General features: G+C 43.1%; 1 protein-coding gene across 1 annotated transcript; it reads left to right on the top strand.

The window, feature by feature from the left end:
- Positions 1-5304: 5304 nt before the first annotated feature.
- On the top strand, positions 5305-24313 carry LOC106600156 (endothelin receptor type B-like). The gene is made up of 8 exons (XM_014191488.3): positions 5305-6820; positions 6951-7398; positions 18324-18436; positions 18552-18756; positions 19348-19497; positions 19623-19756; positions 19968-20076; positions 20411-24313. Exons 2-8 carry the CDS (start codon positions 6979-6981, stop codon positions 20543-20545), a joined length of 1266 nt encoding a protein of 421 aa, XP_014046963.1. The 5' UTR covers positions 5305-6820; positions 6951-6978; the 3' UTR covers positions 20546-24313.
- The last annotated feature ends 535 nt before the right edge of the window (positions 24314-24848 follow it).

Below are 24848 nucleotides of genomic sequence, written 5' to 3'. Positions count from 1 at the left end.
CGGGCCACACTGAGACAGAGGTCAAGAGTGGGCAGCAGACACTGTGGCTTTTTCGCTGTCCTCCAGCTTAGGTTCCATAACCCCTCCAGTATCCCATGACCTTTCCAACAAGGCCGCCTGCCGCCCAGACACAGACTGCATGCAGCACAGGAGGTTGGTGGCACCTTAATTGGGGAGGACGGGCTACATTCCAGGCATTTATTATGAGCCGTCCTCCCTTCAGCAGCCTCCACTGGTATGCAGTACTGTCAAAACAACACATTCATCTCTGCCTCTAATGCCAACATAAAAGAGCAAAGAGGAGTGAAGAGGCAGAATTCTGTAGTTGAGTGTAAGTAGGTTAGGGCAGGAATGAAGACTTAATGCACAGAGATTGACGATACATGTGGACCCTCAAGGGCCTCTGTGGGGCCCGGAGGGGACAAGACAAGAGGGGCCTTTGTTGCTCGCTAATGGGATCTGGACCGTTTCTCTCTGTGTGTGTGTGTGTGTGTGTGTGTGTGTGTGTGTGTGTGTGTGTGTGTGTGTGTGTGTGTGTGTGTGTGTGTGTGTGTGTGGTGTGTGTGTGTGTGTGTGTGTGTGTGTGTGTGTGTGAGAGAGAGAGAGTGGAGACATGGGGGCCAAGAAAAGATGGTGGAAGAGAGAGAGTAAATGAATGGGTGGAAAAATTAATAAGTCAGACCACTGCTTCCTAATGTCATTACTGACCTTAATACATCTGGACCCATCTGAAACACACTGTGTGTGTGTGTGTGTGTGTGTGTGTGTGTGTGTGTGTGTGTGTGTGTGTGTGTGTGTGTGTGTGTGTGTACATGCGTGTGTGGTAGTTGTTTTTCTGTGGTGTTGCAGCTGGTAAGTTTGTCTTTATGCTATGTGCATGAGTCGTGTGTGACGATCACTTCAAACCTACATAAATGATCACTCTTCTAATTGATAAAGAACCCCAGTTAAACAATATGACCAAAAGTCATTTTTTTGCACATTTCAGTGGTGTTAGCCTGTTAGGGCTAGGGGGCAGTATTGACACGGCCGGATAAAAAACGTACCCGATTTAATCTGGTTACTACTCCTGCCCAGTAACTAGAATATGCATATAATTATTGGCTTTGGATAGAAAACACCCTAAAGTTTCTAAAACTGTTTGAATGGTGTCTGTGAGTATAACAGAACTCAAATGGCAGGCCAAAACCTGAGAAGATTCCATGCAGGAAGTGGCCTGTCTGACAAGATGTGTTTCATCTAGGCTGTTTTTATTGAAGACTTAGGATCTTTGCTCTAACGTGACACTTCCTACGGCTCCCATAGGCTCTCAGAGCCCGGGAAAAAGCTGAAGGATATCGAGGCAGGCTCTGGCTGAAACACTTTATCGCGTTTGGATAGTGGCCGATCAGAGTACTGTGGGCTTAGGCGCGTGCCCGAGTCGACCGAATGCTTTATTTTCTTTCCTCTGTTTACCTAAACGCAGATTCCCAGTCGGAATATTATCACTTTTTTTATGAGAAAAATGGCATAAAAATTGATTTTAAACAGCGGTTGACATGCTTCGAAGTACGGTAATGGAATATTTAGAATTTTTTTGTCACGAATTGCGCCATGCTCGTCACCCTTATTTACCCTTTCGGATAGTGTCTTGAACGCACAGACAAAACGCCGCTGTTTGGATATAACTATGGATTATTTTGAACCAAACCAACATTTGTTATTGAAGTAGAAGTCCTGGGAGTGCATTCTGACGAAGACAGCAAAGGTAATAACATTTTTCTTATAGTAAAGCTGATTTTGGTGAGTGCTAAACTTGCTGGGTGTCTAAATAACTAGCCCTGTGATGCCGGGCTATCTACTGAGAATATTGCAAAATGTGCTTTCACCGAAAAGCTATTTTAAAATCGGACATATCGAGTGCATAGAGGAGTTCTGTATCTATAATTCTTAAAATAATTGTTATGCTTTTTGTGAACGTTTATCGTGAGTAATTTAGTAAATTCACCGGCAGTGTTCGGTGGGAATGCTAGTCACATGCTAGTCACATGCTAATGTAAAAAGCTGGTTTTTGATATAAATATGAACTTGATTGAACAAAACATGCATGTATTGTATAACATAATGTCCTAGGGTTGTCATCTGATGAAGATCATCAAAGGTTAGTGCTGCATTTAGCTGTGGTTTGGGTTTATGTGACATTATATGCTAGCTTGAAAAATGGGTGTCTGATTATTTCTGGCTGGGTACTCTGCTGACATAATCTAATGTTTTGCTTTCGTTGTAAAGCCTTTTTGAAATCGGACAGTGTGGTTAGATTAACGAGAGTCTTGTCTTTAAAATGGTGTAAAATAGTCATATGTTTGAAAAATTGAAGTTTTTGAATAACGCGCCACGGGATTACACTGGCTGTTACGTAGGTGGTACGATTTGGTGCCACCTAGCCTAGAGAGGTTAGCCAAAAATGTAGCCCATTTCTGTTACAGTAGTACAGTGTGACTGTGCCACTCCATGATAACTCCCTCTGGCTCCATCAGAGCAGAACAGGTAAAAAAAAAAGCAAAGATCCCTGATAGGCATCCATTATATTACCATAGAGTGGTGATGGTTAGTTTGAGGAGTCAGGGGTTAGGACTGTGTTACTCTTATCTGATTGGAGACTGATTGGTTTTATTTTTCTAATGAGGTTTACAGTTCAGTAATCGATTGACACGCAACAACACGTCAGTTCCTTCTCAAATGTCATGGGGGAAAGTTGAGTTAAACTTCTCACCACGGAAGTGTGCTGGCCTTTCATAGGACCGTATTCACATACGGGGCATGTATAAAGCAAGCCTGGTTCAGTAATGGTAAATTCCATGGGAACGGAATTGAGCTGAGACTCAGATCTTTCACTTAAATGGATACTAAACAAAACTCTACAACTCTACCGGATGCACGGGGACTACTTTTACCAATTTACGACGACGCATTGTAAAACAAAACACATTCACTGGAAGAACTGTGCAGATGCAAGGTTTGGTAACAGAATTTCTGATAAACCTCCCCCAGTTTTTTTTTTGTTGTGACCAATTTTAAGATTCAAAGATGCCTTCAGAAAGAATGGTGTGTCAGCTACGACATAGCCTCTGTCGAGTCCCCGACAACTGGACGTTCCGGTTTTCAAGGGAAATGGGAAGAGAGCCCGTGATGCCGACTTCTGCTTTTGGACGTCAAGGTGACACACCATCTTTAACTCCTCCTCCGCATTGACTGGATTGGTTGAACAGTGCAGAAGAGAACCTCCCTCGGCCACTTTTTTTTCTTCTTCTTCTTCTTCTCCTCGTTAAGACCAGTATGTAGGGGATCTACACTGAGTGTAAACAACAACAACATTTGGAACACTTCTCTTTCCATGACACATTTGGGTATTCTACACACTGGCTATTTTCATGAGCTCTGCCAATTTGGGAAATGCTCAGTACAGGGAAATGTATCGTCCCCCATATCTTCTGGTTAAGGTGTGTATCCTCACACACACACACACCTGTATGGACACAACAAGGGGTGAGCGGTCTGTCCGAATTACATTTGAATCCACAACTTAAAAACACCAGAGCCTGGGGCAAAAAGTTCCCTCCAGACTCTCTCTTTTCTTCGCTCGCTCTCTCTCTCTCTCTCTTCTTTTTTTGTTGTTCAGGGGTGAATGTTTTTCTCAGAGACAAAGGGAGTTTGTTCACTCCTAGCGTTCATCGTATCCACATGAAACTCTTGTATAATGATCCACCCTATAACCCTCTGGCCACATCTCTAAACCCTGCTATGTGTACTGTGTCAACACATCCTTAGTCCACCTCTTAATCTATTGTATCGATCTATCCATTGCTTTATCTCTCTCACACACACACACACACACACACACACACACACACACACATATATATATATATATATATATTTATATTCTCCATTGTCCCAATTCCCCCTTCTCTCACTCTGCATGTGCATCAACCCATCTCTCTCCAGCTCACTCTTGAAGTTTGATTTGAGACTGGTGAAATAAGTCAACTTATCAGAAGCTGTTCAAAAGAGTATAAAAAACTAAGTACATTCCCACACCTCTGCCTATTTGTACTTTTGTGGTGTGCAATATCCAAGAAGGATTTTCATCCAGTTTTGGGTCTTATGCTCCTCATCTCCCAACATAACCTACAGTAACTCATGTTTACCCTACGAATGTTATTTGTTCCAAACGATATACAGAAACACTCTTGAGTGTTGTGTGAAACAAGTGATTCTTCTGTTGCTCCGTTTCAACAAGGAACATCCAGCTTTCCTTGTAGCGAGTCCTGACTCTCTGTGTGCTTGTGTCTGTGTGAAGACAGAGCCCCAGGACTTCCCATTGCCACTCTGTAGAGCTGGTGTGTCATTCTGTGTTATCTGTCAGGAGTTTCAACCTCTTAATTTGATTCTAAAAGTATATTTTCTTGTTCAAAGGCCAGGGGTCAGAGGTTAGAGTTCCTTGGGCAGCCTTTGGCTGAAGTTAGGACCCAGGGCTAGGTGGCAGTGGCACACTAGATTACTAAACTGCGTGTGTGTGTGTGTGTGGCCTAGGTCACACAAGACATGACTCAGCAGGACTGGGAACATGGCTTAGGGCTATTGGGGTGAAAGATCAGACTCTGTTGGATGTCCAAGGAGGGGTCCTAGTTGAGACTGTATTCACTTGTTTCAGACAACTCACAAAACTTGCCATTGTCCTAAAGCAGGGTGTAATGTGCGTCGTATAGAGGGGACCAAGGCGCGGCGTATTGAGTGCTCATGATTATTCTTTAATGAAAACTAAACACTTTTACAAAGAAACAAAACGACAGCAAACAGTTCCGTCAGGCAACAGACAACAAAACGGAAAACAACTACCCACAAAACACAATAGAAAAAACCCCAACTTAAATATGATCTCTAATTAGAGACAACGCGAACCAGCTGCCTCTAATTGGAGATCATCCCAAAACTCCAACATACAAATAGAAAAACAAGTACTAAACATAGAAACAAACAACATAGAATGCCCACCCATATCACACCCTGACCTAACTAAACAGAGAAAAAACATCTCTCCTAGGTCAGAGCGTGACACAGGGGTATCAAAGTCATTTTGCTAATGGGGACATTTCTTTAAAGGCAAATATCAGGAGGGCTGCAGTTGGCGGCAACAAAAACTTAGTCAACTTTTTATTTTATTTTCTTTCAAATTAACCAACGACATACTTATATGCCCGCAGTATATTGCAGATGAGGAAGTCGAAGGGTGCGGCCTGGGGAGGGAAGGGAGAAGATGAGTTATGGAGCTGGGGAGGAGGACTGAGGAATTAGATTTGGGGTGTGAGAGAGTAAGCGGGAAACTGTCGCTCCTTCGTAGGACAGCAGTAATGTTATTAGTTCCTTTTTGGTTGATAACAGCCTGTATGCCTCTGCCCAGACAGACAGACACCAGAGCATTCCCTCCTCATACAGTTTGGTAAGAAAGGACACTTTGTTTACAGCGTAGACAACATTACTGAACCCGCACGCACGCAAAACCACACTCACTCATCTTGGTGAAAGAGACTGGATAAGAGAAGCATAACTGTATAAACATGGTCTAGGGTTCATGGACTCCAGTCTGAAGACTGGAATGTGTGCTCTATTCCTCTCTAGAAAAACCACACAAACACACACATACCAAGTCCCTGTGGTGGGACTCCTGTGAGTTACTAAAAGGTTTGTGCGTCTCTTGCAGAGAGGTGAGAGAGCAGATATGAGCAGATTGAAAGAGACCGGGTAAGTTACTCTAACTCATTTTGACGATGAGGACCAATGCAATGCTCTCCCTCTCTACCTCTGGGACGGTGATCAATCACAGGAGAAAAAAACATCTGGTAGTGACGGTATTATGGCAGCTAACAGTACAGCTCTTGGAAAACAGCCGCAGGTGTGGATAGAATATAGATCCTACAGAATCGAATATATTATTATCTCCCAAACCGTGGTTAAGATAAATACAGGATTTTCAACTCCATAACTGTAAATCAGGACAAATCCAGGTAAGCCTAACCTTTCAGCTGTTTTTTTAGTTGGATGGAGGAATTCCTGTAAAATGACTGAAGGCTATAATCTGGGAGGTCTTGCCCTGACTCCTGTCCCATGGTGACAAGATGCACCTCAGTCACAGTCGTAACAGGGCACAATGTTCCACGGTCATAAAATATGTTCTTCCCCTCACTTTATTGAACAATAAATACGTTTTAAGCAGCTATCCCGCTGGCATACACTAAATTCTATCCACTGGATTGTTATTTCTCTCTGAAGAAGGGAGGGGTCAAGTGGAGGCAGTAATCGCTGTAACGGATGACAGTGCTCAAGGATTTAAAGTTGTTAGACTGCGGTCTGCGCATGGAGCCAGTAGGGTAACAGGACCAGAAAAGGATAGAAGTCTGTACCATCAAATTGGAGCAATGACCAAGGACATTTTGATTCATTTTCTCTAACTTTTTGGGCTATTTTACCTGTTTTTTTGTCTCACTGAGATGTAACATCTATTTAAACTTTAGACCTAGCAGAGCACACATGCCAACAACTACCAGACAAGGATCAACATCAAAACATCATGTGGACACGGGAAGAGAATTGATGAGCGTTTGGACAAGATGACCATGACATAAAATTGGAATAATTCTGTTTTTTTCTGTAACCATTACTGCCCTTCTATATAAGTTGGGGAAGTCGTTTTCAAACGTTTTATTCTCAACTGGGAGAGTAGGCTTACCAAAGCAAACTGTTACTCAAGGTATCTTAAGAGAAGCATTTTTCCATCTTGCAGGTAAGAAAAGTGTTTTTCTGACATTCACCTGCTCATGTCTCGTTACATTGAACTCTTAGCTGCAATTGGGGGGAATATTTTAGGCTGTGTTCGTGTTTTGAAATGACAGCCTAAAGATTTCATGTTTCAGAGCAGCCAATGAGAGATCGGGATTGATTATGACGAAGACCTTGTTCATCTGTTTCCCGCTGGTTCTCCTGGCGGGAAATCTCCTCGTGGTTACCGGACAAGCAAACGAGCCCAACCAACCAGAAGTCCTGCCGTCCGCCACACAGAAACCAGTAGTCTCTGGTAGAGAGAGCCTGGCGAGGTTCAACGCCAATGTCTCCGCTCCTCGGCACATGCGGCCTTTACCGCCGATGTGCTCGGGGCCTACCGAGATCAGAGACACATTTAAGTACATCAACACTGTGGTATCGTGTCTCGTGTTCATAGTCGGTATTATCGGGAACTTCACGCTCCTAAGAATCATCTACAAGAACAAAGGCATGCGCAATGGCCCCAATATTCTCATCGCCAGCCTGGCGCTGGGAGACCTGCTGCACATTGTGATCGATATTCCCATCAATGTGTACAAGGTGAGAACAATCAAGCACACGCCAACATAAGATACACACACGCATGCACTGTGAGCACACACACAGTGGTCAAGGTATACAAGGTGAGAAACAGGCTGTACTGTAATATTGGGTCAAAAAATATTTTTTCTGTCCACGTACATCTTACCCGGTCATGCAATAGCATACGAATTGGATGATGTAACTTGTCATACATCTTTGAGGATGTGTAGTATTACACGTCTTTATCTGAGACCAAGTTGCTTGTTGCGCTATAACAACAAGGGAGAATTATTGATGTTGGTGGTTAGGGGAACTAATGACAAAAGGTAGCAGGTTAGGTGAATTGGGTTTAGTTTAGAATAAGGGTTAAGGGAAGCGTTACCTAAAATGCTATAGTTGTCCCCGATGCGACTCGAACATGCAACCTTTGTATTGCTAGACTGTCGTGGATTACTCCCATCCATCCTCCCCACTTTTGTTTCTGTCTCAAGTAACTACATCATTAGTAGGTATCATACACTGAGTGTACAAAACATTAAGGACACCTGCTCTTTCCGTGACATAGCTTTCACCTGGTCAGTCTATGATCCCTTATTGGTGTCACTTGTTAAATTCACTTCAATCACTGTAGATGAAGGGGAGGAGACAGGTTAAAGAAGGATTTTTAATCCTTGAGACAATTGAGACACGGATTGTGTATGTGTGCCATTCAGAGGGTGAATGGGCAAGACACAAGATTGAAGTGCCTTTGAACGGGGTATGGTTTTAGGTGCCAGGTGCACTGGTTTGTGTCAAGAACTGCAACGGTACTGGGTTTTCACGCTCAACAGTGTCCCGTGTGTATCAAGAATGGTCGACCTCCCAAAGGACATCCAACCAACATGACACAACTGTGGGAGGCATTGGAGTCAACATGGGCCAGCATACCTGTGGAACGCTTTCGACACCTTGTAGAATCCATGCCCTGACGAATTGAGGCTGTTCTAAGGGCAAGGAGCATTGCTCTGAGGCCGGCAGTGGGGTGTATTCATGGATGCCCCAAAAAAATTTACCTAAAATACAAATAAACATTAAATAATGTAGTCTTTTGTGTCTGTGTTTCATAATTGTCCTTCAATTCGCAAGTGGCTGAATGTATTCCACGGGAGAAAGCATCCGAGTGAACAAAACAGCACTCCTCTCTCTTTATATGTAGGCCATCTACAGTTGAAGTCGGAAGTTTCCCTACGCCTTAGCCAAATACATTTAAACTCAGTTTTTCACAATTCCTGACATTAAATCCTAGTAAAAATTCCCTGTCTTAGGTCAATTCAGATCACCACTTTATTTTAAGAATGTGAAATTTCAGAATAATAGCATAGAGAATTATTTATTTCAGCTTTTATTTCTTTCATCACATTCCCAGTGGGTCAGAAGTTTACATATACTCAATTAGTATTTGGTAGCATTGCCTTTAAATTGTTTAACTTGGGCCAAACGTTTCAGGTAGCTTTCCACAAGCTTCCCACAATAAGTTGGCTGAATTTTGGCCCATTCCTCCTGACAGAGCTGGTGTAACTGAGTCAGGTTTGTAGGCCTCGACTTTGTTGTCCTTAAGCCATTTTGCCACAACTTTGGAACTATGCTTGGGGTCAATGTTCATTTGGAAGACCTATTTGTAACCAAACTTTAACCTCCTGACTGATGTCTTGAGATGTTGCTTCAATATAGCCACATAATTGTCCTGCCTCATGATGCCATCTATTTTGTGAAGTGCACCAGTCCCACCTGCAGCAAAGCACCCCCACAACATGATGCTACCACCCCCGTGCTTCACGGTTGGGATGGTGTTCTTCGGCTTGCAAGCCTCCCCCTTTTTCCTCCAACATAACGATGGTCATTATGGCCAAACAGTTCTATTTTTGTTTCATCAGACCAGAGGACGTTTCTCCAAAAAGTACGATCTTTGTCCCTATGTGCAGTTGCAAACCGTAGTCTGGCTTTTTTATGGCGGTTTTGGTGCAGTGGCTTCTTCCTTGCAGAGTGGCCTTTCAGGTTATGTCGATATAGGACTCGTTTTACTGTAGATATAAATACTTTTGTACCTGTTTCCTCCAGCATCTTCACAAGGTCCTTTGCTGTTGTTCTGGGATTGATTTGCACTTTTCGCGCCAAAGTACGTTCACCTCTAGGAGACAGGAAGTGTCTCCTTCCTGAACGGTATGACGGCTGCGTGGTCCCATGGTGTTTATACTTGCGTACTATTGTTTGTACAGATGAACATGGCACCTTCAGGCGTTTGGAAATTGCTCCCAAGGATGAACCAGACTTGTGGAGGTCCACAAATTTTTTCTGAGGTCTTGGCTGCTTTCTTTAGATTTTCCCATGATGTCAAGCAAAGAGGCACTGAGTTTGAAGGTAGGGCTTGATATACATCCACAGGTACACCTCCAATTGACCCAAATGATGTCAATTAGCCTATCAGAAGCTTCTACAGCCATGACTTAATTTTCTGGAATTTTCCAAGCTGTTTAAAGGCACAGTCAACTTAGTGTATGTAAACTTCTGACCCACTGGAATTGTGATACCGTGAATTATAAGTGAAATAATCTGTCTGTAAACAATTGTTGGAAAAATTACTTGAGTCCTACACAAAGTAGATGTCCTACCCGACTTGCCAAAACTATAGTTTGTTAACAAGAAATGTGTGGAGTGGTTGAAAAACGAGTTTTAATGACTCCAACATAAGTGTATGTAAACTTCTGACTTCAATTTTATCTGATGCTGTCTGGTCTAAAAGAGTATGACATTGTTGCCGCCCGTAGGATTGAATGCAAGGGAAGCCAGTGAGTATTTGGCCTACCTTGATAAAAAAAGATTATAATAATACCGTTAAAAACTAAACTGAGGAAGCAAACTGTGAATGGTCCTGGCACACCCCAAAAAAAGTGTTAAGGGAAGCCAGTTTGGATTTGGCTTCACTCCTATCACATCACATTGAGAGCGATACGTAATTCACAGAAACAACTTGAATTGTTGCATCTCGTTGTGTTGTTGTCCTCCGGTGGTTAGCTAGCTTACATTGGCGCTTTCCTGATTTAGGTCATGTAACTGTTTGTGACATGCAATATCCCTTGTGGAGTTCACCCAACAGAGGTTGCTCTCCGATTTTGTGATGAAACAAAGGTGTGGTTTAATTTATTCTGCCACTGTGTCTTCTTATTGTCTCGGCCTTTAGGCCTATATTTCACGGTCGCAAGGGATATGAACTAATAGGTTATAGAGCAAACAACACAATTATCACAACACATAGGTTATAATATGGATTTTTTTCTGGCTTTGCTTCTTCAGTGATTTTACCTGAGGCCAGGCTGCCCCAGTAAGCTTGTTTTATTTTCAAAATCACTCGTCAGGCTAGAATCATATCATGCTCAGACACTAGTCTGCAAGCCAAATACATTCTTCTCCTCAGACCACATTCTGTATCACAGTAGCTAGGTCTCTGTATCACAGTAGCTAGGTATCTGTATCACAGTAGCTAGGTCTCTGTATCACAGTAGCTACTCTACAGAAGTATGTGGACACCTGCTCGTCGAACACCTCATTCCAAAATCATGGGCCTTAATATGGAGTTGGTCCCCGCCTTGCTGTTATAACAGCCTCCACTCTTCTAGGAAGGCTTTCCACTAGATACTGGAACATTTCTGCAGGGACTTGCTTCCATTCAGTCACGAGGATTAGTGAGGTCTGTCACTGATGTTGGGCAATTAGGCCTGGCTCACAGTCAGTGTTCCAATTCATCCCAAATGTGTTTTATGGGGTTGAGGTCAAGGCTCTGTGCAGGCCAGTCAAGTTCTTCCACACAGATCTCGGCAAACCATTTCTGTATGGACCTCGCTTTGTGCACTGGGGCATTGTCTGCTGAAACAGGAAAGGGCCTTCCCCAAACTGTTGCCACTAAGTTAAAGGTCCTCAATGATGTCACCATTGCCCTTAATTCTAAGCAATATTGTGCTGCTATTTTTATTGACTTGGCCAAAGTTTTTGATGCAGTAGACCATTCCATTCTTGTGGGCTGGCTAAGGAGTATTGGTGTCTCTATGTGTAACGCCCTGGCCATAGAGAGGTTTTTTTTTGTTATCTATTTTGGTTAGGCCAGGGTGTTACATGGGTGGGCGTTCTATGTTTATTTTTCTATGTTGGTTTGTTTCTTTGGTTGGCCGTGTGTGGCTCCCAATCAGGAACAGCTGTAGTTCGTTGTTGCTGATTGGGAGTCATACATAGGCAGCCTGTTTTTCCTTTGGAGTTTGTGGGTGATTGTTTTCTGTTTAGAGTATTTCCTGACAGGACTGTTTTGCTGTCGTCTTTTGTTTATTTTTGTAGTGTTCTCTTTTTCAATTAAATTTCAAGATGAACACACGTCCTCCGCTGCACCTTGGTTTCATTACTACGACAGCCATTACACTATGAGGTCTTTGGCCTGGTTTGCTAACTACTTCTCTGAGTGCAGTGTATAAAGTCAGAAAATCTGCTCTTTCAGCCACTGCCACGCTCTTCTCAATTTACATCAACAACATAGCTAAGGCAGTAGGAAGCACTCTCATTAATTTATATGCAGATGATAGTCTTATACTCAGCTGGCCCCTCCCCGGATGTTGTGTTAAACACTCTACAACAAAGTTTTCTTAGTGTCCAACAAGCTTTCTCTACCCTTAACCTTGTTCTGAACACCTCCAAAACAAAGGTAATGTGGTTTGGTAAGAAGAATGCCCCTCTCCCCACAGGTGTGATTACTACCTCTGTTTAGAGCTTGAGGTAGTCACCTCATACAAGTACTTGGGATTATGGCTAGACGGTACACTGTCCTTCTCTCAGCACATATCAAAGCTAGACCCATGCTAGATTACGAAGACATAATTTATAGATTAGCAGGTAAGGGTGCTCTCGGGAGGCTAGATGTTCTTTACCATTCGGCCATCAGATTTGCATTCAATGCTCCTTATAGGACACATCACTGCACTCTATACACCTCTGTAAACTGGTCATCTCTGTATACCCGTCACAAGACCCACTGGTTGATGCTTATTTATAAAACCCTCTTAGGCCTCACTTCCCCCTATCTGAGATATCTACTGCAGCCCACATCCTCCACATACAACACCCGTTCTACCAGTCACATTCTGTTAAAGGTCCCCAAAGCACACACATCCCTGGGTCACTCCTCTTTTCAGTTCGCTGCAGCTAGGGAATGGAACGAGCTGCAACAAACACTCAAACTAGACAGTTTTACCTCAATCTCTTCATTCAAAGACTCAATCATGGACACTTACTGACAGTTGTGGCTGCTTTCTGTGATGTATTGTTGTCGCTACCTTCTTGCCCTTTGTGCTGTTGTCTGTGCCCAATAATGTTTGTACCATGTTTTGTGCTGCTACCATGCATGCAGTGAGAATGGCAGAATGGTGAACTTACTAAATGACTGAGAGGTTGACTGTGTGATATTAGGTTGCTTCTTGGGTAAATATTTTCTGTCTGGATTTTAATGATTTGTATGTCATGTGTTGCTGCCTTGCTATGTTGTGGTCTTAGGGCTCTCTTTATGTAGTGTTGTGTTGCCTCTTGTTGTGATGTGTGTTTCTTATTATTTTGTATTATATATTTACATTTTATTTTTAATCCCAGCCCCTGTCCCCGCAGAAGGTTTTTTGACTTTAGGGAGGCCGTCATTGTGAATAAGAATTTGTTCTTAACTGACTTCCCTAGTTAAATAAAATAAAAAGTTGGAAGCACAGAATCGTCTAGAATGTCAATGTATGCTGTAGCATTAAGATGTCTACATACTTTTGGCCATGTAGTGTAGGTCTGTATCACAGTAGCGAGGTCTCTGTATCACAATAGCTAGGTCTCTGTATCACAGAAGCTATAGGTCTCTGTATCACAGTAGCTAGGTCTCTGTATCACAGTAGGTATAGGTCTCTGTATCACAGTGGCTATAGGTCTCTGTATCACAATAGCTAGGTCTCTGTATCACAGTAGCTATAGGTCTCTGTATCACAGTATCTAGGTCTCTGTATCACAGTAGCTATAGGTCTCTGTATCACAGTGGCTATAGGTCTCTGTATCACAGTATCTAGGTCTCTGTATCACAGTAGCTATAGGTCTCTGTATCACAGTAGCTATAGGTCTCTGTATCACAGTATCTAGGTCTCTGTATCACAGTAGCTATAGGTCTCTGTATCACAGTAGCTATAGGTCTCTGTATCACAGTAGCTAGGTCTCTGTATCACAGTAGCTAGGTCTCTGTATCACTGTAGTTATAGGTCTCTGTATCACAGTAGCTATAGGTCTCTGTATCACAGTAGCTATAGGTCTCTGTATCACAGTAGCTATAGGTCTCTGTATCACAGTATCTAGGTCTCTGTATCACAGTAGCTATAGGTCTCTGTATCACAGTAGCTATAGGTCTCTGTATCACAGTAGCTATAGGTCTCTGTATCACAGTAGCTAGGTCTCTGTATCACTGTAGCTAGGTCTCTGTATCACTGTAGCTATAGGTCTCTGTATCACAGTAGCTAGGTCTCTGTATCACAGTAGCTATAGGTCTCTGTATCACAGTAGCTATAGGTCTCTGTATCACAGTAGCTAGGTCTCTGTATCACAGTAGCTAGGTCTCTGTATCACAGTAGCTAGGTCTCTGTATCACTGTAGCTATAGGTCTCTGTTGCACAGTAGCTAGGTATCTGTATCACAGTAGCTATAGGTCTCTGTATCACAGTAGCTATAGGTCTCTCTATCACAGTAGCTAGGTCTCTGTATCACTGTAGCTATAGGTCTCTGTAGCACAGTAGCTAGGTCTCTGTAGCACATAACTAGGTCTCTGTATCACAGTAGCTAGGTCTCTGTATCACAGTAGCTAGGTCTCTGTATCACTGTAGCTATAGGTCTCTGTAGCACAGTAGCTAGGTCTCTGTATCACAGTAGCTATAGGTCTCTGTATCACAGTAGCTATAGGTCTCTCTATCACAGTAGCTAGGTCTCTGTATCACTGTAGCTATAGGTCTCTGTAGCACAGTAGCTAGGTCTCTGTAGCACATAACTAGGTCTCTGTATCACAGTAGCTAGGTCTATGTATCACAGAACTAGGTATCTGTATCACAGTAGCTATAGGTCTCTGTATCACAGTAGCTAGGTCTCTGTATCACATAACTAGGTCTCTGTATCACAGTAGCTAGGTCTATGTATCACAGAACTAGGTCTCTATCACAGAGCTAGGTCTCTGTATCACAGTAGCTATAGGTCTCTGTATCACAGTAGCTATAGGTCTCTGTATCACAGTAGCTATAGGTCTCTGTATCACAGTAGCTATAGGTCTCTGTATCACAGTAGCTATAGGTCTCTGTATCACAGTAGCTAGGTCTCTGTATCACATAACTAGGTCTCTGTATCACAGTAGCTAGGTCTCTGTATCACAGTAGCTGGGTCTCTGTATCACAGTAGCTATAGGTCTCTGTATCACAGTAGCTAGGTCTCTGTTTCACAGTAGCTATAGGTCTCTGTATCACAGTAGCTAGGTCTCTGTATCACAGTAGCTATAGGTCTCTGTATCACAGTAGCTAGGTCTCTGTATCACAGTAGCTATTGGTCTCTGTATCACAGTAGCTAGGTCTCTCTGTATCACAGTAGCTAGGTCTCTGTATCAGAGTAGCTAGGTCTCTGTATCACAGTAGCTAGGTCTCTGTATCACAGTAGCTATAGGTCTCTGTATCACAGTAGCTATAGGTCTCTGTATCACAGTAGCTATAGGTCTCTGTATCACAGTAGATAGGTCTCTGTATCACAGTAGCTAGGTCTCTGTATCACAGTAGCTATAGGTCTCTGTATTACAGTAGCTAGGTCTCTGTATCACAGTAGCTATAGGTCTCTGTATTACAGTAGCTATAGGTCTCTCTATCACAGTAGCTAGGTTTCTATCACAGTAGCTATAGGTCTCTCTATCACAGTAGCTAGGTTTCTATCACAGTAGCTATAGGTCTCTCGATCACAGTAGCTAGGTCTCGATCACAGTAGCTAGGTCTCTATCACAGTAGCTAGGTCTCTGTATCACAGTAGCTAGGTCTCTGTATCACAGTAGCTATAGGTCTCTGTATCACAGTAGCTATTGGTCTCTGTATCACAGTAGCTAGGTCTCTGTATCACAGAACTAGGTATCTGTATCACAGTAGCTATAGGTCTCTGTATCACAGTAGCTAGGTCTCTGTATCACAGTAGCTAGGTCTCTGTATCACAGTAGCTAGGTCTCTGTATCACCGTAGCTAGGTCTCTGTATCACTGTAGCTAGGTCTCTGTATCACAGTAGCTATAGGTCTCTGTATCACAGTAGCTCGGTCTCTGTATCACAGTAGCTCGGTCTCTGTATCACAGTAGCTCGGTCTCTGTATCACAGTAGCTCGGTCTCTGTATCACAGTAGCTAGGTCTCTGTATCACAGTAGCTAAGTCTCTGTATCACAGTAGCTATAGGTCTCTCTGTACTGTTACATATTTTCCTTAACTGCTGAAATCCCCTTCTGTCTCTGTTATGCTTGAATATTTCACTGAACAAAAATATGAAAGAAACATCTAAAGTGTTTCATGAGCAAAGAAAAATAAAAAATACATTTGGAAAATTGCAGACAATGTTTGTGCACAAATTTGTTTATGCCTGTTAGTGAGCATTTCTCCAATGCCAAGATAACACATCTATCTAACATGTGTGGCATATCAAGAAGCTGATTAAACAGCATGATCATTACACACTTGCACCTTGTGCTGGGGACAACTAAAAAGGTCACTCTAAATGTGCAGTTCTGTCACACAACACAATGCCACAGATGTCTCAAGTTTTGAGGGAGCGTGTTATTGCAATGCTGACTGCAGGAATGTCCACCAGAGCTGTTCCAGGGAATTGAATGTTAATTTCTCTACCATAAGCTGCCTCCAACATCATTAAGAGAATTTGGCAGTATGTCGAACCTGCCTCACAACCGCAGACCAGGTGTAACCATGCCAGCCCAGGACCTCCACATCTGGCTTCTTCACCTCTGGGATCATCTAAGGCAGGGCTGCCCAACCCTCTTCCTGGAGATCTACTGTCCTGTGGGTTTTCAGTCCAACCTGAATTTAACACACCTGATTATACTAACTAGCTGCTCAACAACACCTAGCTGAATCAGATATGCTAAATTAGGGTTGGACTGAAAACCTACAGGATAGTAGATCTCAAGGAAGAGGGTTGGGCAGCCCTGATTTAAGGGGTGGGGGGGGGGGGGGGTGCTGAGGATAATTTATGTCTGTCATAAAGCCCCTTTTGTGAGGAAAAACTCATTCTGATTGGCTGGGCCTGGTTCCCTATTGGGTGGGCCTGGCTGTCAAGTGGGTTACTCTATGCCCTCCCATGGCTGCACCCCTGCTCAGTCATGTGAAATCCATAGATTAGGACCTAATTTATTTATTTCAAAGAGCTGATTTTCCTTATATCAACTGTAACTCAGTAAAATCTTAGAAATAGTTGCACGTTGTGTTCATATTTTTGTTCAGTATATGTATATTTGGCTATGGTAGGCCTGTGTGTGAGAGAGAGGAGAGAGAGAGAGAGACACATTCCACGTCATCTCAGCAAGCCATGACACCCACAATCTCAGATTGTTCTGAAATCGTTTCTGTATTATGAAACAGATAACATGAGCATTCCTGAAACATATATTTTGTTGAAATATAATTTGATCTCTGAGATAATAAGCTAATTGATTGCACCAAAAATGTCATTTATGAGATTCATATAATATTCAATAAATATAGTATCTAACATCCGATTCAGTCCCAGCTAACAACGAGTAAGACATGAAGAATGCAAAGAAGTGGCCAAAAGCCACCCACGGACCCTGGCACCCGCTAACACACCCCGTTCAAAGGCACTTAAATCTTTTGTCTTGCCCATTCACCCTCTGAATGGCACACACACACAATCCATGTCTCAACTGTCTCAAAGCTTAAAAATCCTTATTTAACCTGTCTCCTCCCCTTCATCTACACTGATTGAAGTGGATTTAACAAGTGACGTCAATAAGGGATCATAGCTTTCACCTGGATTCACCTGGTCAGTCTGTCATGGAAAGAGCAGGTGTCCTTAATGTTTTATACACTCGTTGTTGGGTTAGGATTGGTGTGGGATGTGTGGGGTCCGTTGATGTCTTTTGACAATTTCTCATGTCTTACGCATTATATATATAAAAAAAATGGTTCAAATTGGATGTTAGGTACTATATTTATTGAATAATATATGAATCTAAATTAAAATGGTCAATTTGGGTGCAATCGATTAGCTTAATTGCGCAGAGATCAAATAAATGTTGCAGGAATGCTAATCTTATCTGTTTCTAACCACGTAAACAATTTCGTGTCGAAGTCCTCTTTCTTGTTCTTTTTGAGGTGAAACGACCCTGGATAGAGTATTACAGATATTTGGGTAATGGGAGGCCAAACTTTAAATGATGAAATGCATACCAGAAGAATCTATCTGTGTGCTGTCGAGATATGACCACCACATATGATTCCAATACAGTAGGGTGAGATTGACCCTCAATGCTGATCTAGGGTAAGCTTGGTGTTAACCTCCACATGTGATTACAATAGGCCTCATAAGCAGGCATTAAAAAGGTTAGCAATTAGAGATTCTTGTCTTTTACTCATGACTGGTAAAAGCATCTAAACTTTCATTGTTTATACAATATCATAAAGTAGATTCATAGTGTGAAATGCATAGTGCGACATTTTGTGTTGTGCTTTATGTTTTGGCCCGCTAGCCTATTTACAAAATATTTACATAGAAATTACATGGTAATCATTAAATACCATATGGTTAATATAATTACATGACAGATCATTGGGAGTAACCCTGATTTCTCTATCCCCCTGTCTTTACCCCTAGCTCCTAGCCGAGGATTGGCCGTTTGGTGTAGGTCTGTGTAAACTAGTGCCGTTTGTCCAGAAAGCTTCAGTGGGCATTACTGTGCTGAGCTTGTGTGCTCTGAGCATCGACAGGTATGCTAACACACACACACACACACACACACACACACACACACACACAGTTGTATTTATCGACTACACAGAAAACGTTGCCCTAATGTTTCTCCCCCTCTGCTCTTACACCCAGGTACCGCGCGGTAGCCTCGTGGAACCGTATTAAGGGGATCGGTGTCCCCAAGTGGACGGCTATAGAGATCGCACTCATCTGGCTGCTGTCCATACTGCTGGCGGTCCCCGAGGCGATAGCCTTCGACATGCTCGCCATGGACTACAAGGGAGAGCACCTCCGCATCTGTCTGCTACACCCCATGCAGAAATCAGGCTTTATGAGCGTGCGTAGACACACACGGGAATACACACACATGCAGTACGCACACAAGCAAGAACCGCACGCACACGCATTGAACGCACGCACGCAGACAAACAACAGTAGGCTATAGGGAGTGTCCCTGGTCGGGGCCGGGTGCGGGGAAAGCTGCCATTGTGTGCCGACTCTCCCCTTGTGCTCACCTTGATTTTTTTTTTAAATCTATCGTTTGACTTTTGAGGCCCCCGGTGTGTGTGTGTGGGGGGGGGGGGGGGGGGGGGGGGGGGGGGGGGGGGGCGCGCGTCTCAGAGAGCCCAACAGATGATAGGTTTGAGCTTTAGTAGTTGTCGTCCCAAAGAGGTTTTAGATGAAGCGATGTGTTGCCGGAGGTGAACTACGTCACACAGACCCTTTTGGTCTGCTTGAGGTTACTCCTTCGCACGCTTCTTCACTTCCGTCACACTGCAGCATTAGGAGTTGACGTCCCAACTAACTCCCAAGCCTATAGAACCAGTCAGATTTCCTCTACAGTCCGCGGCTCTTTCTAGTGGGTATTTTGCGTTGTGAACTGCAGGTGTGCCCTGTATTTATTGGTGTTGTCTTTGTGTTCGTCCAGTTCTATAAGTCGGCTAAGGACTGGTGGCTGTTCAGTGTGTATTTCTGCCTGCCTCTGGCCGTTACCGCCGTCTTCTACACCCTGATGACTTGTGAGATGCTGAGGAAGAAGAACGGAGTCCAGATCACCCTGAGTGACCATCTCAAACAGGTAACCTCTCTCTTCGCCCTTTATCTTCAACCTAAATCATTTCGATTGGTCTCTTTTACTTATGAAGGCCACTGTAGCCAGATAGTTGGATTAGTTGGCTGATTGATTGATCTCTGTGTGTGTAGAGGCGTGAGGTGGCCAAGACCGTGTTCTGCCTGGTACTGGTGTTTGCTCTATGCTGGCTGCCCCTCCATCTCAGCCGCATCCTCAAGCTCACCATCTATGACGAGAAGGACCCTAACCGCTGCGAACTGCTCAGGTGAGAAATATCATTTGTGCTCCACAGCCGCTACACTGACCTTAATATCGTAAATAGGAGATGAAATAGCATGTTGGGTGTGGGTGTGTGTGTGTGTGTGTGTGTGTGTGTGTGTGTGTGTGTGTGTGTGTGTGTGTGTGTGTGTGTGTGTGTGTGTGTGTGTGTGTGTGTGTGTGTGTGTGTGTGTGTGTGTGTGTGTGTGTTTCTCCAGTTTCTTCCTGGTTCTAGACTACATAGGGATCAACATGGCGTCTCTTAACTCCTGCATCAACCCCATCGCTCTCTACATGGTCAGCAAGCGTTTCAAGAGCTGCTTCAGGGTAAGACAGACACACACACAGCATCTATACAGCGTGCCAAATAGAGTTAACCCCTAATGGGCTTTTATGTATGTACAAAGAGCTCATTCTCTCTCTCTCTCTCTCTCTCTCTCTCTCTCTCTCTCTCTCTCTCTCTCTCTCTATTTATCTCTCGCTCTCACTATTTATCTCTCGCTCTCACTATCTATCTATCTATCTATCTATCTATCTATCTATCTATCTATCTATCTATCTATCTATCTATCTATCTATCTATCTATCTATCTATCTATCTATCTATCTATCTATCTATCTATCTATCTATCTATCTATCTATCTATCTATCTATCTCTAGTCATGCCTGTGTTGCTGGTGTCTGCCAGCGGAGATGTTGATTGATGAGAAGCAGTCCTGTATGAAGCTCAAAATCACAGACCGGGCCTCCGACCAGAGCAACTCACGTGCTACTAACAAGTACACTTCAGCATGAGAGGGGCCCTGCGCACTCAATCAAGTATCACATGATGTGCTCTAAAGGACTAATTGAAGATCAGTCATGTAACCTGATCCTGACTGAAACCATTATGAGACGGCCATAAGATGTGTCCTAAGAAGTGCCCTTACTCAGTTGATGTAGTTTTAAACCACCTAGAGAAAATAAGTGCCCTAAAGGACTGATTCGGCAAAGTCTCCTCTGACTGGAGGAAGAAGTACTCAAATGTACTTAAACCCACAAGTGTTGCGGACAGGGTCCCTCAAAGTTTTGGTTCAGAATAAACTGTCAAATCGCCGGAAATTCAGCTAGAAATTAGTTTAATTTATGAAAATCTGTTAATTTAGGAAATCTGTTCCCAAGTATTCCCACAAATAAATTTAAAAAAGAGACGTGATCGTGTCTAAATGTAATTCAAGAAATGAAATTACAGGTTTTTTTTTCTCTCTTAAGGGCTTAGTTGTGGTCAGTTTGCAGTGTACAAATTATGTTCCAGCCCCCCTACCATCCGCTACGACAAAAATCATCCCGCGGCTGAATCTAGTTGTCTACCCCTAGGTCTAGAATGTTTAGCTGGGAGAGTGTTGATGGAGAAGAGGATACTTTGGGGAAAGATGAGTGGAGGGATAGAGGTTCAATGCATACAATCAGATATGAGTATTATTGATGATGAATGACAAAACATAGGGTTGTCATATTGTGGAGAAATGACACTGCCGGGTGTGACTCCCCCTGGTTATAACCTCTATAGGAATGTCCATAAGGTACACGACATAAGGCAAACCCAAAGGGGCTGTGGCAGAGGCGTCATAGTGAAAATGCCTGAGGTTGAGACATAGGGAACGTTATATGAACATTGAAAGAAGGTTGAAATATTGTACTGTATAATATATGTGTGGCTTTTTTAACATATCCCGTATACTACTCTGAATTCAAGGACTTAAGAATGAATTCATTTTCACGCCTTCGCTAAATTGCTTTTACACTGTTTGATATTGCTATTTGATATTGCTAGGATTTGACTTGGATAGTTTGCTATGGCATCTTTGATTGTTTGACTTCATGTTCTGTATTGCTACTAGGATTGGTCTGTTTCTCATTAAACTGCTGATCTGATTGGGTCTGTCTTCGTGTGAGGCAATCATAAATGGCAGCACTTGCCAAACATTTTCGCAATAGGTTTATGGCAAAAACAGTTCAGAGTTTGTCTCATGTATGATTATGTTAGTATTCTGTAGCTTTGTGGACTGCCACCCAATTGTAAAAACAAGCCAGAGATGGTTATTGGGGACTTGGATGAGAGGGAGGAGATGATACATTTGAAGTCATTTTTCTCTTCATATGCCTTTGCAGTTCTGTGTTTTTCTGTCTTATATAGTAAGGAATCTGATGCTGTGATTGAATGTGGAGCACTGTATTGATGCTGTTGTACACTGAGTGTACAAAACATTAGGAACACCTGTTCTTTCCATGACATAGACTGACCAGGCGAGTCCAGGTGAAAGCTATGATCCCTTATTGATGAATCCACTTCAAATCAGTGTAGATGAAGGGAGGAGACAGGTTAAAGAAGGAATTTTAAGCCTTGAGACAATTGAGACATGGATTGTGTATTTGTGCCATTCAGAGGGTGAATGGGCAAGACAACAGTTTTGTATGTGTATCAAGAATGGTCCACCACCCAAAAGACATACAGCCAACTTGACACTGTGGGAAGCATTGGAGTCAACAAGGGCCGGCATCCCTGTGGAACGCTTTCGACACCTTGTAGAGTCAATTCCCTGACGAATTGAGGCTGTTCTGAGAGGAAAAGGGGTTGCAACTCAATATTGGGAAGGTGTTCCTAATGTTTTGTACACAGTGTATATAGTGTAGATAGAAGTCCTGTGGTTGTGATGATGTGTCTGCCTCTTTCCTACCCTTTGCTTACCTCTATCTTTTTAATTTGTCCCCAAAAAATATTAGGAAGGAGAAAGACACTAGAAGTAGACATCCTAGACATCAACCTATCACTACAGTTGACTCCAGATGCAAAACTGCATTCAACCAAATCCTGAGCCAGTACAAATCATATACAGTACTTGAATTAGGACTGGTGACCACAGCGTGCGCTCATCAGGAGTTGACTGTACTTCATTGAAGTCAATGAGTCAAATCTCCCTAAAGACAAACTACTGTAACGTAAACTTGAACCTCACCACCCCAAACCCTTCGGGGGAATTTTTTTTAAATTATTGTTTACTCCACAACCCTTTTCTTCAAAGCTGTTTCGCTGCCCTCTCTCAGTACAGAGTGTGACCAAAGGCACCCATCATGTGAGACAGAGCGCTTCTTTGACCTGGGAATGTCCCTTCGGGCTAATGCAGTGTAACGCATGTCACATTACCCATGAAAGATACTCACTGTCCCTTCACCCCTATCTTTCTCTCGCTCTATTCCTCCCTATCTGCTGTCATTATTAACAACGGTGCCAGTGATGAGTTCTGATGTTTGGAAAACAGTGTGCTTTCACAGCTCCTTGTCGAATCAGTGCCCAGCAATGAACCCTACATTGATGGCAGCATTAGAAGATCAACAGACTAGCCTTATGTGTGTGTGTGTGTGTGTGTGTGTGTGTGTGTGTGTGTGTGTGTGTGTGTGTGTGTGTGTGTGTGTGTGTGTGTGTGTGTGTGTGTGTGTGTGTGTGTGTGTGTGTGTGTGTGTGTGTGTGTGTGTGTGTGTGTGTGAGGGGTCACACTGTGGGATAGGATAATGGGTGGGGAAAGAACACATATGTGGCTCTGTTAGATGAATACATGTTCATCTTGACTCTGTAGCTCACAGTAGAGAGAGTTTGAACCAAACGTCCCGAGTATCATCCAAGCCCATCTCAGCCCTTCTGTTTGTCATTACCCACACAGCTGCACTCTGCCCCTGTAATGCTCTTCAGTTTACTCTCCTGTTGATAAAGAAAAGAGAGATCTTACGTGTCTCTCCCTTAGCCTCAATTGCCACACTCTGATCTGTCCGCGTCTCTGTCGTTCTCTCTCGCTCTCTCTCTCTTCACACAAGACATCCACACTGTGATGTCTCACACCGTCAGACTATTGAGCCCATATCATCAATTTATCATGTGACACTGAGTTTTTTTTAGATGATTAAAGCCAGGTTTATATGAATCTATAGTACGATCAGGACACAGGTATGCACGTGCACAGACACACATTGTGCTAAGAGTGCGAAGGGGAGAGTGTGTCTTATGTGGATACATACGGTAAATCCAGGAAAAACGACCCTGGCTGAGTTCTAAAGAACTAGTAGAGGGTCAAGTCAAGTGTTCATGCCAACAGAGGGGATTGATCCGTTTGGTTTAATGATTTATTGAAAAATTCCTTCTGGGTTTTCTCCCTGTATTCTCCGTTATAAGGGTAATGGTCAGACCCCTCTGACAGTTTCTGTCTTTCTGTGTCCAAAAGCCTGTCATCTCCATTTACACCTTTTTATTGGAGGTGCGAGGTAGCCTAGCGGTTAAGAGCGGTGGGGCAGTAACCGAAAGGTTGCTGGTTTGAATCCCAGAGCCGACTAGGTGACAAATCGGTCTGTGTGCCATTGAGCAAGGCACTTAACCTTAATTGCTCCTGTAAGTTGATCTGGATAAAATGACTCAAATGTAATTGTCAAAGGATATGATATCAAATTTTGCCATAAAATATAACACAATTTGCAAATATCCCAAATTTGATATTATATCTATGTAATGACTGAAATAAAGATATCTTCACTAACGATCTGTCTCTTTGAATGAACTCCTCAGATGATCTATATCTGTGTATATCTATACCTGTATGTGTTTCCTAAATCTGAAGAAAAAAAAATGACCTGACAAAATCCTGAAGTGTGTAATTTCAGAGGGCGGAACAGGAGTGGCTCCAGGAGTTATCATGGAAAGGGAGAATGTCTACAGAAGGTAGTCACGCGCACGTACACATGCACGCGCTCTATCAGATTGTGCGACTACAATATGTCCTCTGCTACTATATATTAACAGTAGGGGAGTGTACCTATCTTTTTGGGCCAAACCAACAAATTCTTGGACCCCAGTTTATACTCAGCAGCGGTGGAGGCTGTTGTGGGGAGGACGGCTCATTATAATGGCTAGAAAGAAGTAAATGGAATGGCATCGAACACATGGAAACCATGAGTTCGATATTCTTGATACCGTTCCACTCATACCACTCCAGCCATTAACACGAGCCCGTCCTCCCCAGTTAACGTACCATCAACCTCCTGTGCTCAACAGATAAAGGGGGAGGGGGAGGAA

Source organism: Salmo salar, chromosome 03 (assembly GCF_965601325.2).
Source record: "Salmo salar chromosome 03, fSalSal1, whole genome shotgun sequence".
NCBI lineage: Eukaryota > Metazoa > Chordata > Actinopteri > Salmoniformes > Salmonidae > Salmo > Salmo salar.
This window is presented reverse-complemented; position numbering and strand designations above follow the sequence as displayed.

What these genes read in the sequence shown, in the direction of transcription:
- LOC106600156 (XM_014191488.3), top strand. Translation starts at nt 6,979, where the DNA reads ATGACGAAGACCTTGTTCATCTGTTTCCCGCTGGTTCTCCTGGCGGGA. An exon ending in TTCCCATCAATGTGTACAAG is followed by an intron (nt 7,399 to 18,323) that starts GTGAGAACAATC and finishes CTTTACCCCTAG; the next exon opens with CTCCTAGCCGAGGATTGGCC. An exon ending in GTTTCAAGAGCTGCTTCAGG is followed by an intron (nt 20,077 to 20,410) that starts GTAAGACAGACA and finishes ATCTATCTCTAG; the next exon opens with TCATGCCTGTGTTGCTGGTG.